We start from the raw sequence: 14,222 nt of genomic DNA on the forward strand, positions 1-14,222 counted from the left end.
TAATGTCCATACCAGAAACCCAGAAGCATCTGAACTGCTCTTTTGTTTGAATGGGTGCTTATGTCGTTATGGCAACAGCAGTAGCCTGTTTGCTTCCATTGAGAAAACCCCGATGTGACCTGGGGGCCTTTCTAAAACTCATCAGAACCAATCAGTGGACCAATGCCTTTTTACAGAAAGCAGAGATCCATGTACCTCCCTAATGAGCTCTTCCCAATAAGCCCTCCTAATTAAACAACATCACACAAAGGATTATCTTCTCTTGTCCCCCACTAAATCCGTTCATAATCAGACATTTGCTTCAAAACAAAAGCACGGCCCCACACCTCTACTCTGCCAGGAAACATTTAAAACCTTTTTTCCCCCATTTATTTATTTCTTTAAAATAGGGTCTTTAGACTGGAAGTACACATGAAGACACATTTGAAAGCCCTAACATGTATAAAGCAAATATTGCGTACGCTCCAAAACAACAACAACATGGTTCTTTGGATTTTGAAATGCTAATATGCTGATACTTAGCAGGTTTAATATTTACTATGTTCATAGTTTAATGAAGTAGCATGCTAACACTATGCTAATTAGGACTCAAAGTACAGCTGAGGCTGATGGGAATGTCATCAGTTGTGTGGTAGAGCATTATACCGTAGTGTTATCCTTGACAGCTCTTTTTAAGAACTACTAAAAAATGTAGTATATATTACTACATATATATATATATAATATATACCCAGTAGACCACGGACAGGATTTAGTTTCAAGGAATCCCCTGTTAGTATTTGTTTTATTTTTAGGATTCAAGATTATAAAGTCTATATAGTCAAACAATAAACAAACTAGGATCACTATAAATTACAACACAAACATGGGTAACTAAGGATAGAGTGTTTACATTGTTCACTATCTTAGTTTAATGTGTTAGCATGCTAGCATTTGCTAATTAGCAGAAAACACAAAGAATGGCATTTAGTTTTAGCATGTATTTGGTAAAAGTATTACAAGTCATCATTAGGATGACATGAATACCTATACCAAATTTCACAGCAGTCCATCCAATATCTGATATTTCAAATTACAACAAATGTCACCTCATGGCGGCGAGAAAAAGAAAGGAAAAAGTCAAACAATAACCAAATATCATTAGGACTCATCCTCTGGGCATCATAAATGTTTGTACAAAATGCCATGTCAGTCCAACCAATAGCTGCAAGATATTTCAAGTGGTGGACTGACTGATATTGCCATCCCTAGAGCCATGACGTGAGCATGGCTAAAACACAATTATGATGCTTATTTGTTAAACTGACCTATAATGTGTGAAATGTCAATCAAAGTGGGTCATATTGGTTCTTTATTACCTCAGGGGGTGAAAATCATTCAGTTGGTTGAAGAGAACAAATCAGTGTGGGTATTAACGACGTCCCAGACATTTTATCTAATTAGACTTTGGTTTATGACTTACAGCACTGAACCTGACACTCCAGCAATAAAAATATATAAATGGGAGGGAATGTGATAAAACTCTGCCAAAGTATTTTCCAGCAATCAGAAACAAAAATATATCTAATCCAGGGTCAGTCAGGGTGTTGTCTTCCACATAGACAAGATGATAAATAAGTCACGATAAGTCATGACGCACACTGGCTTGTGATGACCATAACAGAAGAATATATATCATATGCAATAAATAAGAACTTGGGCCAATACATCAGGATGTTAAATGGTCTCATATAAGAGTCCTTTTCTCTTTGATTACCTCATTTTAGGATTAGGACGCGGTTGAGGTACATGAATTTGCTACTTACTACTTTTTAGTTTTACTTTTTATCTTTACTCTTTCCTTCCAGTACACAGAGGCATTATCCTGTATTTCCTTGTGGAGAAATAGTACTTCAATGTCCTGTTTTTTATACTTCTGGACTGTTGACCCCACTACATTTATTTGTCAGCTATACTATACAACTATACTATACTGCAGATTAAGATTTCCCATAGAAAACAACAAAACATGATGCATTATGAGTTAAGCCTCCCAATAAAGTAAGTAAAATTAGGTTTATTTTCAGTCAATAATATGGTTTATATAATGATATAACATTCTGGAGGGGGCCCATATTTTTATTTCTTGGCACATATATTTATTCCTCTGCAAAAGTTTGATTTATTTTTGATAAATAAAGTATCTATCTATTCTATCTATCTATCTATCTATCTAATCTATCTATCTATCTATCTTCTATTCTATCTAATCTATCATCTATTTCTATTCTGTGTAATGAGTACTTTTACTTTTGATATTTTAAGTCAAAGTTGGTAATAGCTTCTGTGGGATGTTTTACCTTGAGTAAAGATAAAGACAAGTGAACGCTTGTCACGTCAACTCTCGAGTCGGACTGACACTTTTTTCGGTCCATTACGGTAAAAATGGCAGCACGGCGTGTGCTCTCTGCTCTGGAAATACGCAGAAATGGGGGTGTAACAGGGAACTGCAGAAACCCAAAACAACCGTGGGGCTGGATTTCCATGTCTAAAACCAAAAAGTGGCGATCACGGAAATAATCACGGGATTTGCAAAACCATAAACCCGCGCAGCACCCAGCCTGAGCGCGGTGATAATACGAGGGTCTGATGTTTAGCACCTTTTTACGGCAGTGGTGAAATCCACGGAATGTTCCACACGGGAACAGCTGACCGTAGGATGCCGCACTTAGCCTAACGAGATGGGAACATTACGAGGAAAATATCAGTGATCAGATGTTTGCATATTAACAATCAGGTAACGGCACTCCTCCTCTTGTTATCGCTTCGCCTCGGTTGAGTTTTGGAGATTTACGGTGCGTGTTTTACGGGAGAGGGTTAGACGGGTTATTAGGGTTGTCATCCTGCTCAACCTCCAGCCCCTCCTTGTTTTGCTGCTACCGAAAGCGATGTTGTAATGTTTACATTTAGTCTATGTTGCATACCACTGCTGCTCTACTTAGTCAGTTTTTCATTAGGTGCATACTTGTGGGTGCATTCACAAGCCTAGATCTGCCCCAATGCTTTGCAGGGAAGCGTTCAAAACAGACAAAGACATTATTTATTAACTCCTACTTGACAAATTGGGCCCGATAGTTAGCTTGTCAGGCCTAATACAGCTTGGTAGTCCACAAGCATCACATCCAAGCTTTTGCAGCTGCATTCGCTGGCCTACAAACACATAGCTGAGAAACGTCGTATAAAAGCTGATGAAGGATGTTTCTCACTTGGTCATGCAAGTGCAATATTACATAACTGGGTAGCTGGGTAGTCTACAGTAGGACACTGTGGCCTCCTGTGAGAGTCAAAACAGACTGTGTGCCACAGTACACAGAGTTACAGCCCTAAAGGCAGGGTCTTCTGCAAAATAAACTCTTAATCTAATTAATTAAAATGCATGTTTACTTTTGGTCGAAATTGATGACTTGGCCAGTAATGTTTTTTGTTGTTTTTCAAGGGAGACAAATTGCCACAAGAGGGATGTTTTAGTTGGGAAATTCCCAAACTTTCCAGGTCGGTTATACTAAAATAGTTAAATACTGCATTCCTCACTTGGAAAGAGTTTGAGCTAAACCTACTCTTATTATTTTAAATAATAGTAATTAAAGTGTTTAACATTAAAGTACTCCTCATGCAAACTGTCCCCTGTCGGTATTACTGAACACTACTGGATCATACCAATGCATTATTATGTTCTCGTATAAGTTCAGGTGGAGCTATAATTTAAATTCCTTTATACACTGCTGAGTAGATTAACCTACTTAATGCATAATGTTGTATAAACTGATTTAGTATGTACAATATTCACTTGAAACATAACTAGCTGTTAATATAGTGGAAGAAAAAAGTGTAATAGTATCTCAGAAATTATAGCACATCCGACTATACTAGAGTATCTTAGTCTTTCAGATCGACCTATATGTTAGTTAATCAGTCACCATGCAAATATAGAGTTGCCTGATGCATGTGCCTGAATACTCTGATTGTAATCTAGGCTGTTTACAATAAAACAGATGCCTGAATGAGGTCAGTTGCTTAACTAATGCACCAAGTTACTTTCACTGCGGCCTATTACTCCAAAAACAACAACTTTGTGATATATGTGGCAACAAACACCCGGAACAGCAGTATATTTCCGTCCCGTCCTGTTAGCGTTAGGGATATTTAATTAAACAACGTTATTGTTGACCCACCCCCCCCACGACCTCTTGTAGCTTATAAACAAAGCGTGTTGTTTACGCGCTACAAATAACAACAGGAAACTGCTTGTTTTGATACATTGTAGCCAAAAAGACTGTCTGGACGTTCGCCGTCTGTGTTTGCTGCACGCTGATTGGCCCGTCTGGAAAAAAAGGAGGCGTGGCTTCGTCATAACAATGCATTTCAAGGAACACACACGCGCCAAGGAATGTCCGTTCCACCGTTCACCGTTGGGTTTTTTAAGCTAACGTCACCTTTTGCACACGTCTAACGGTTTTTGCTGCCGTTAACGGTTAAGGGCCATTTTTACGGTTTGTGGAGAAAAAAACACCTCCTCCTCCTTCACCTCCTCCTCCTTCACCTCCTCCTCCTTCAGCAGTTTGGAAGCGTGTGTTAGCTGGCTACCGCTAGCGAGCTAACTAGCAGCTCCGTCCGACGTTAACCCAAAAAAAAAAAAAAAAACAGACAAAAAAAAAATCAGTTTTCTCGGAAACAGCAGTCGGTTGATTTGTCTTCGTAACGTCAGATCCCGTCGGGTGATGGTACCAGTCGGTTAAGAGGCGGTTTTACATGCAACAATAACTTGATGGGACTCGACATTTCGGAGGCTGAAACACCTGCCGTCTCCCCTTCTCACCGAGCAAGCAAACTAGCTCAGAAAAAGTAAGCAGCGGGCTCTTGTTGGCCGACTCACATATAACATTATATAAAACAATGTCCAAACAATGCTCTGTGTTCACGGTGTTTATAAAGCAGCATTCATCAGCAGACAGTGACTCCTTCACGGTGCTCGGGACAAAGCCTTAGCCTAGCTCAGCTAAAGTTAGCAGCTCTCCTCGTTTTTAATTTAATTTAATTTTTTAACCTTTTTTAATAAGGGATTTAACGGGTTGCCACGGCGGTAATGTTTGCTTTTCGCGGTGGTTGTTGTTGTTGTTGACTGTACGGTAGTGTGTTAAATAGGCAGCGGTCCCGTTTGCCTGCCACATCTTTTGTTGTTGCTTTGTCTTTTGAGCACATGGCTCTCCGTGTTTTCGTTCAGGCAGGCGACAGCGACCCCTGTTTACTCTGTTCATTACACTGCTGCTTCAACACATCTAACTCTATTGTTTGTGTGTTTTTTAAAGCGTTTTGGATGAAAAAGTCTTTGCGACAACCTACAAATGGAAATATAACTGAGGAATGTGAATAACTGCACTGACTTTACTTGTATAATTACACATTAATGAGTTTTACTTAGATGTGGCCTTGATCTTGATTGCTCTTATTAGGCAGCATATGTTATTTGTCTTATAGTTGGAGTTAAATATCCAGATAATTAAGTGTCTTAGTCTTGCAGATCTACTAAATGTTAGTTAATCAGGAGTTGTTTGATCTGTGTGGCTGAATACTTTGATTTTAATCTATTTTGTTTACAATAAAAGATTTACTTAATAAGGTCGGTGGGATAAAGGATTTCCTGAACAAAAACAGGACACGTAAGCTTTAAACGTGCTCCACTAAAACATGAAGTCTCACATACTTTATATTCCTTATTCTAACAGATTTAAAGCACAGTTAACTTTAAAGTGGAGTTAGATCTTAGAAAAGTGTTTTATTAGTATTATAATTCAGTATTAAGTATGAATTTTTGACATCTGGTGTAAAACCTGCTACTATCAGCTATTATTAGTGTCTATTTTACCTCGTTTGTTATCGATAGAGGATATAAATGATCTCTGTAGCGTAAGAAACAAGGTTGTGACTTTGTTTTTCTGTTTTTTTCGCAGGGTTAAGACAATCAGAGGCGACACACGAGTGCCTCCACCGTACGGTTTCCTTTCCCAGAGTGTGACTCGTCTGCACGACGTCACCAATGCGACCATGGGAAATAGCAGTAAATAGGCTGCCACCAACAGCCCCCTTAAACCCGAGGAGGTTCCTTGGAGAGCCCTGTAACGCCCCAGTGCATCTCAGGAGAAGGTAAACTCTTTTTAAAGCCGCTTTTTATGTATTTCGTCGTGTTTTTAAGTATTAGAATCAAGATTTTGATGCTTTCAACGTCAACCGAATGTCAGCTTTGTGTGTGACTCATGGTGCCTCGGCCGCAGGCAACAAAGAGGCAAATGTGCTTTTCTTTCTCCTGAATGTAAATTAAAAATAAAAATACTTGTTGGAGCGGTAGATAAACAATATGTGTGTTAGTAATCATTACAACACAAACTGTGTTGCGTGCAAATGTGGCACATGTTGTTGTTGTTGTTTACTATATTTAGACAGAATAACAGACCATCAATTATTGAACACATGTTACAGTAAAACGTGAGAAACCTTTTCATGTTAGCTGAGACTGAATTATCCAGTGTGTTAACAGTTTATACTGCTGCCTCTACAATGATGTCGAGCATCATTAAAAACTGCAGTTTCAGTGTATTGTTACCAGGGCTGGACGATAAGGCTGCAATCTGTATCACGATATAAGTGTTTCATATCGGTCGATATCCATAATCACTGAAAAATGTTGGAAAAAATTGGAAAATATACTAAAATTTAAACATTTTTATTATAAACTCAGGTGGTAAAACACATTAGTTGTATTGTATTATTGATTACGAGTCTATCGAGATACATATCGTTATCGTTTTATCACCCAGCCCTGATTGTTACACGCAGCATGTTTCCCTCCATCAAGCCGCATGTCGACATACCCTAAACAAAAACTCAGAAGTACGGCTTGTTTATTTCCCCACAAGATTTCAAAGGAGAATAAATACGACTACAATGTGTAAATGTAGTAATAGTATGTAAATAATTACCGATGTTGGATATAAATATCTTTAAAATCTCAAAGGCAAAAGTCACTAAAGCTTGTTTTAATAAAATATCTGTGTCGTTTGTTTCTGCGCGACGTTCCAGCCCACCAGTGAGACGCCAGTGGGGGAGACGAGACAGACCGGTACTGCACAGTTCCCTGGTCCAGGATGAGAACTTCCACCATCTCCTTTTCTCCCAACATCACCAACAGGTTCCTTTAGATGAGTCCAGACAATACAGCCACACCAGCACACCACCACGCATGCTTCACCCTGCTGCTCACCTGCCCCAGCAGAGCCCCATCATGGTGGATCTACACGACCAGGTAACATAACAGGAGCAGCCTGGTGAGTGAAGAAGGTTTATTACCGTCATTTCCGGACTGTCGAGCGCAGGTGTCCACGTTGTAACATGAGATATTTACACAGGAAAAAAGGAATTGTTTTATAATTTAGATAAATAAATGCTGCCCGTCTCCAACGTCTCGACCATCGATTCATTGGACGCCAAACGCTACGGTGCAGCAGCTGGTTTTTCCTTTTCTTGGACAGACAGATCGCGTGCTTAACTTAAAAGGCTGCCCCGGTTCGTGTGCATTTCTTCTTGTTTTCATGATGGCAGGCTAAGGGCTGGGCGCCAATTAATCGAAATGGATTCATGATTACGATATTTTTGGAGCCCAAACGCATCTTCAAAACTAATAAAATCGGGGGGGCGAAAGGGTTTTTTTTTTTTTTTCATGTTTTCTGCTTTTTGATGCCCAACGTGTTACAGTCTGCGTTATTTCCGTCACTCCCCCCGCAGTGCCGCCACTGCACCACGAGTTCACCGCGCTCGGTATATTCGGCCGGTTCCCGACCTGCTCGGCCTGCGACGATGTGGAAGCTCACGGGAGCGCTCTAACGTTTACATACTCGCGCTGCGCCGGTCGCCGACACTCGGCCTTGCAGTTCTTCCTCCTGTTACGTTGTTTTCGGTGGTATGAACAGGGTAACGGAGGAGACTTACAAATGTTACGGGGAAAGCGAAAGGGCCTGTAACAGACTTCCTTGCCCAAAGGTGTTTTTGACAAAATGCTCCCAATAAATCAGCACGCTTTCTGAAAAATTTACAGCCTTTAAAAAGTATAATCGGGCGGATTTCAATTTCTGACCCAAATAATCGGTGATCATGCATTTTTCTATAACGAAGCAGCCCTATGATCGAGAGTGTGGGCAATGGGACTTGGAATGGGAATTGAACAATTCAACTGAGGATGAATTTCAAAACACAAATAACGTTCTTCCTCGGGCATTATCTTTCTTCCACCTGTCTGTGCTCGCCTCTTGCGTTTCGTCTGGTTTAGAGCGGCACCCCTGGATGGCGTTAGGCCCCGCTAAAAATCTCATAGATTAGCACCGCATCATTGTTTAAGCCGCTTATAGTCCGGAAATTACGGTATTTATTTAACAGGACTTGCTGTATTCCTCAGTGCTGTGCAGGTTTAATAAGAGTGTAAAGGTGTTGTGTATAATGAGCTCTTTCTGGCAGACAGGCTTCTGTTTGAGCCAGATTGTGGAGTCACCCCATCTCTCCCCCCCTGCCCCACTTCTTTCCCCAAAAGATGCACCAGGGATCAGTTCCGATATCATACACTGTTACAACGGTGACGACCCACGGATTTCCCATCCACACCGGGCAGCCCCTTCCAGGGTGCAACGCTCAGCAGCTCCCAGCATGCTCGGTAATGTTCAGCGGACAGCTCTCTCTGCTCTGCTGCCTTCCTCCTCCTGTGAGTTTGAAAAGGAAGAGCCCAAACTGTCAGTGGCATCCATGTAGCACACCATACCAGCCATGCAATCTGTCACTGTTCATGACTAACACTTAGGCTGCTGCTGTTACTGTGCAGGATTTGTGGTTGATGTTAGCACAGATATTAAAACAGTAATGCATCGTAAACTGTGATTCTGTTGTACATCTAGTGTATTTGCGGACTTCAGAACAATAATAATCTGTGTGGTGTTGTGGCAGTACTGTCAGCGCTGTGATTTTTATGTAACGCATTGCTTCTGTTCACTACACGCTTTCATTATAACTGCCTTACTGCAAATATATAAGGAGCAAATTTGCTTCGGTTAGGTGGAGGCTTCTTAAGTGTTGAGTTTCATTGTTGACAAAGTTAAAGAAAATTGACTTCATGTTCTGTTTTGTTTTTGTTTTCTCTCCGCAGCTCATACAGGCATGTACCATGCAGCATATGCCAGTGTCTTATCAAGCCTTTCCACCCCTGATATCCAGCGAACATTTTGTATTGCACCCAACCCCATCCGTACCCCCCCACCAGCCACCGCACCTTACTCCTTTGAGTCAGTTTGTCCCTTTACAGCCTCAGCATCCACGCATGGTGAGTGGTCCACGTCGTTGCACACACAGTACAGTGAATGAATGCAGTCAGTAGTTTGTTCATTTGTGTCAGCTGTGTCTAATAACGACCTCCTCTCAGCCTCTACAGAGGGTAGAGAATGAAGTTGACCTAAGAGGGGACCAGCACCCATTAGGGACCTTCTCCTACCCTCCCTCTCATCACCCACCAGCGCTGCCTCCTTCTCTGCCCTTACAGTATCTTCCTCAAGAGCCGCTGCATCAGGAGCTTCCCTTTGGAGTGGTAAGATAACCTCGGAGACAGTTTCTGACCTTTTATCCCCACGGAGAATGACTAATTCTCCGTGTCACATTAATTAAATTAATTGTATCATTAAGAATTATTGTTAAATACTGCTGGAAGGTACTGAAACATTTTAATGAATAATCCTAAGCTAATGGTTTTCCTTCATACTTTCATACCACGGTCCGTATAATTGTAAAACGGGTACTAAATTGAATTCTATGTGGTATTATAAAGGTCTTAAATTTAATTTTGAACTGTGCAGAAAACACTGAGCATCGAACTTGCTCAAAGGCGGTACTTATAAGGGTGCATATAACACAAAGTAGAATAAATAGACTTTTATAACAGTAGATGTTTTTGCTGTATAGTGTTGCTGTAATTGAATCATTGATGTTATTAGTTCCATTTGTGTCTTTCCTGCTATGACGGGTCAAAATACAAATGTATGAAGTTAATTAATTCATTTTGTAACAAAGAAGAAACAAGTGTTCTGATTTATTCATAAAGTCTTTTAGAGTTCAAGATGGAAAAACCTTTGACAGGAATATGAAGAAGCTATTTGTCAGTTTAGGCCAAACCGAGGTTAAGTTCATGTTCTTGATTATATTACTTCAATAAAATTCCACTTAGCCTCTTATTGTTACTGAATAACAATGCCCTCAAAAGTCAGAACAAAGTTAGAGCTCCACTGTTAACCACTGCTGGGCATGCGACTCGCTTTACTCATTAGAAAATAATGACATTACTTTGGCTAACCGTGGCAGTAATTACTTCCATCATGCATTGCATTACCTGCGACAGCTCTAAAGCTGCCACACGTTGGATCTTCTGTATCTAAAAGTTGTAGAAATAAGTAATATAATAGCTGACTTTGAAATGTAAACCCACACTAACTCCCTCGCCATAGAATTGTTTAACATTACGGTAAAACTGTCTTGCATGTGCTGATCTTAAGGGTTTTTTTCCTCACCAACATCCTTTTAACACAGTCTGACGTTTATTAAACTTGCTGTCATTATAAAGTGAAAGAAGACGATTCACTTTATAGGCTGTCTGCGGGGTCTTAAAAAGTCTAAAATCCAATAATCTGAATTTTAGGCAATAAAATGTAGTAAAAATGATGATGACAGGTCTTTTTGAAGTTAATGCTGCTTGAATAAAGTAGCCTCTCTTTTAAATTTGAGGAAAAAAACTGTATTGAACCCGCTGTAACAACTACAACAATGTCCTTTGTACTTAATAAAATAGGCCTTAAATTGCGTAACTGTATTGAAAAGTAACACATGTAACCTGTTGAAACCTTCATAAGTCCTGCTTTAATCACAGACTTCTGTGTTTCTCCGCAGCCATATCCCCACATGCTGCCCCGGCGAGTGAGTGGACAGAGATACCGGCTGCAGCAACCTCTCCCCCCTCCTCCTCCCCCTCCATCATACTACCCAGGCTTCCTCCCTTACTTCCTGTGAGCACCTGCAGTAAAAGCATCCTGTTTATCAAGTGTGGTTATTCACTTGAATGTAAAATGCCTGATTATACTCACTTCTGCAGGCAGAAAAGATGATTACATCTAGTTACCATTCAGTGTATTTTCAGCTCATGTGCTGCTTTCAGTCACAGTGAAGTTGTTGTGATATTGTTAACTTTTGCTTAACAAGATATGTTTCTCTCTCTCTCTCCGCTCAGGTCAATGCTTCCTGTGCCTCCAACAGCAGTGGGCCCAGCCATCAGTCTAGATCTGGATGTGGATGACGTAGAGATGGAGAACTATGAGGTTAGTAGGGATGTCGCGAGAACCGACGCTTCGGTACCAAGACGGTGCCAGGTGCTAGTTTTTCTGCTGTACCGTAAGTACCGGGAATCAATTCTTCCTGACCTGACGGAGCGCCTCCTGTACAGTCTGGTGACTGTCGCACTGCTCTGCAGAGAAACACAGAGTCATTCACAACAAGCTCTGTCCACATGCAACACACCTGCTGCTGCTGTTGTTGTTGTTTTTTTCACCAATAGTATCGAATTGGTGTTGAGAATCATGAATTTTCACTGGTATTGGTATGGACTACAAAATTTCAGGTATCGTGAAATGCTTTGAGGTTAGAGTGATGTTTTTTTTCACACATTGAATATAAATTATATACCAAATGGATGGAGAGGAACTGTCTCCATTAGTGTGGTCATACATGTTCAATCCGTTGACATGATGAGATTCAAAAATACAAAAGTATTTCTCATGTTTTATATGTGGTCATAAATTCTAAAATGTTATAGGTGTGACTAAAAATGGAGCATGTGTCCATTTCATTGTATTTTACACTCACCGTGTCTCTCTCTCTCTGTGCAGGCATTACTGAATCTGGCAGAGAGGTTGGGTGAAGCAAAACCACGTGGACTCACTAAAGCAGATATAGAACAACTTCCGTCCTACAGATTCAACTCAGAGAATCATCTATCTGAACAAACGCTGTAAGCCTTCCCCTTTACCTTTTTAATAAACAAACCACATACATTCATTCCATACAGATGAATCTATACTCTGGTAACTGTTTCCTTTCTTCCCCTCAGGTGTGTTGTGTGCTTTAGTGACTTTGAGTGTAGGCAGCTACTTCGGGTATTACCTTGTAACCACGAATTCCACGCAAAGTGTGTGGATAAATGGTTAAAGGTAAGGAACAACTGAACCATTTCATAGTGTTCTCGTTGTTTTGTGTGAATATTTTCATACACGGTGCTTAAGGTCTTTTTAACGCTTCACGTTTCCGTTTGATTTTCAGACCAATCGCACTTGTCCTATCTGCCGAGCCGATGCCTCGGACGTACACCGGGAGGTGGAGTGAGAACTGTCTTTATCTCTGAGTGCTGAACTGGAAAGCTGCGCACACCAGAGTCTGTCCCGGAACTGGGGACACCTGCCACCTAACCTGCGTCCTCCAGTAAATATAGCTTACCAACCCACTACGTCTGCCCCTTCCTAAATAATAAGCAATCCAGGATTGTTTCTGGAGCCTGTTGTACCTCTGCTGTGCTTCATTGTCCAAGTCTCATGAAACCCACTGCCTATCGCAGCCTATAGCCAGAGTTCTGGGATCGCCAGCCAGTTCTTTCTCTGCCCCCTCGTTGCAGATTCCAAAGATTTTCCCTACAATGCATTATTTGCTGCTTTTGTTTACAGGGTTTCATTTTTATTTAGTGGATTTGGTTGTGGTGTTCATGAATAGTGGGGAGTCCTGCATTGGAAGAGGTGAGTCGGGATCCTGGAGGATGATAGGCTGGACACCTTGTGCAATTAGCAGAAAAATAATAGGAATACTTCAACATGGGTATCTGTGTTTGGAGGCGACGCCTGACCATCATAGATGCATGTTTGTGTAGGTGTTGGGCAAAGTGACTTGTTAATAATGTATGTTCTGCAATAATGTACTGATCATTTCAACAGTTTTACCCCTTATTTGTTTTAGATTTGCCAATGCTATTGTGAGTGTGACTTGCTGCGGTTAAATGCAGATTCTGTTAAGCCTGAGGTTATTGGACTGCAAGTGATGGGACATGCAACTGTGGGGTATCTTCTACCCTAGATTATCCACTCTGGAACACAGATCTGTACAAAAGCAGTCACGGATTAATGGACTGCGTCTTTTCGAGGTCATCTGGCATAACTGCACAAGTGCTACATCCACCCTCCACGTCAGCAATTGTTCCTCTGGCAAGTGTGTACGCGTGTGTGCATAGTGTGTGTGTGTGTATGTTTGTCCTGTTCACAGAGCCAATGCATTGTGTAACCACTGGATACAGGGCAGCATGCTAGGATTTGCATGACCTGTTGATTCAGACTAGCAATATTTTAATCAAGCATTGCCACCAAAATTATCAAATTTTAAGAAAAAGAAGAGACAAAGAAGCCTACTAAAAGAACTGCTTGCTTATTCAGAAAGCGCCATGAGGGAAGACTAGCATGTGGTTCCACCCTGACTGCGTTTAAGGATGGGAGTCCTCGTCCGAAGGCTCTGCTGACGCCATAGAGCTCTGGAGGCCTGTGCAGAAAGCAATATGTGCAGTGAGTGGCGAGTTTTAAATGAACTTTCTTCCCCTTTTAGGAAGACTTGGCTTTTTATTTCTTTGTTTGTGAGCCAAATCCAATATACAGATATAGCCTATACTGTTCAAGATTTCAGATCTGCCTTCTTATGACCTTGACAAGCACAAACCTATTACTAATCCTGAAAATACTTTGTCATTTCCACCTGTTTTAAAAGTATGCCGTTTTTAAAAAAAAAAAAAAGGTTTATTTATTGGTTTTATCTTCTAGAGAAAATACATTGAAGGAAACAGTCGGAGCACTAACAATGTTTGTGTATGTGTTATATTCTGGTAACTTGGTCAGGTCATTGTCTTAGGCCATGGTAATGGTGTTGTAAAAGAGCAACTGTATGTATAGCTTCCGTGTGAATGCTTTTAGATAAACGTTTGAAGACAGAAGAATGTTGAAAATCCTTGTAGAAGTCACTGGTGACACTCCACGATGCGCCAGCTGTCTGTATCCTGCAGCGATCAGGACGGGGTTCAAATGACA

The 14,222-nt window shown here is 40.8% G+C and overlaps 1 protein-coding gene across 4 annotated transcripts; it reads left to right on the forward strand.

Moving 5' to 3' along the window:
• Positions 1-2,424: 2,424 nt before the first annotated feature.
• Positions 2,425-13,813, forward strand: rnf44 (ring finger protein 44). Of its 4 annotated transcripts, XM_035669390.1 has the most exons (11): positions 2,426-2,776; positions 5,988-6,180; positions 7,114-7,336; positions 8,615-8,782; positions 9,221-9,394; positions 9,494-9,655; positions 11,005-11,120; positions 11,342-11,429; positions 11,997-12,118; positions 12,218-12,317; positions 12,427-13,813. In XM_035669390.1, the coding sequence occupies exons 2-11, from the start codon at positions 6,074-6,076 to the stop codon at positions 12,487-12,489; spliced, it is 1,323 nt and encodes a 440-aa protein (XP_035525283.1). In that variant the 5' UTR covers positions 2,426-2,776; positions 5,988-6,073; the 3' UTR covers positions 12,490-13,813. The 4 variants fall into 4 exon arrangements, with proteins under 4 accessions (XP_035525281.1, XP_035525284.1, XP_035525283.1 ...); XM_035669388.1 differs by lacking the exons at positions 11,997-12,118; positions 12,218-12,317; positions 12,427-13,813 and having other exon boundaries at positions 2,425-2,776; positions 11,342-11,990; XM_035669391.1 differs by lacking the exons at positions 11,997-12,118; positions 12,218-12,317; positions 12,427-13,813 and having other exon boundaries at positions 2,425-2,776; positions 8,615-8,734; positions 11,342-11,990.
• The last annotated feature ends 409 nt before the right edge of the window (positions 13,814-14,222 follow it).

The sequence above is a fragment of the Morone saxatilis genome, unplaced genomic scaffold (assembly GCF_004916995.1).
Source record: "Morone saxatilis isolate NCDOM2014 unplaced genomic scaffold, NCSU_SB_2.0 Contig22, whole genome shotgun sequence".
Lineage (NCBI taxonomy): Eukaryota > Metazoa > Chordata > Actinopteri > Moronidae > Morone > Morone saxatilis.

Coding starts and splice junctions, on each gene's coding strand:
- rnf44 (XM_035669388.1), top strand. CDS start 6,074: ATGCGACCATGGGAAATAGCAGTAAATAGGCTGCCACCAACAGCCCCC. Junction 9,395..9,493: donor AGCCTCAGCATCCACGCATG/GTGAGTGGTCCA, acceptor ACCTCCTCTCAG/CCTCTACAGAGGGTAGAGAA. Junction 9,656..11,004: donor AGGAGCTTCCCTTTGGAGTG/GTAAGATAACCT, acceptor GTTTCTCCGCAG/CCATATCCCCACATGCTGCC.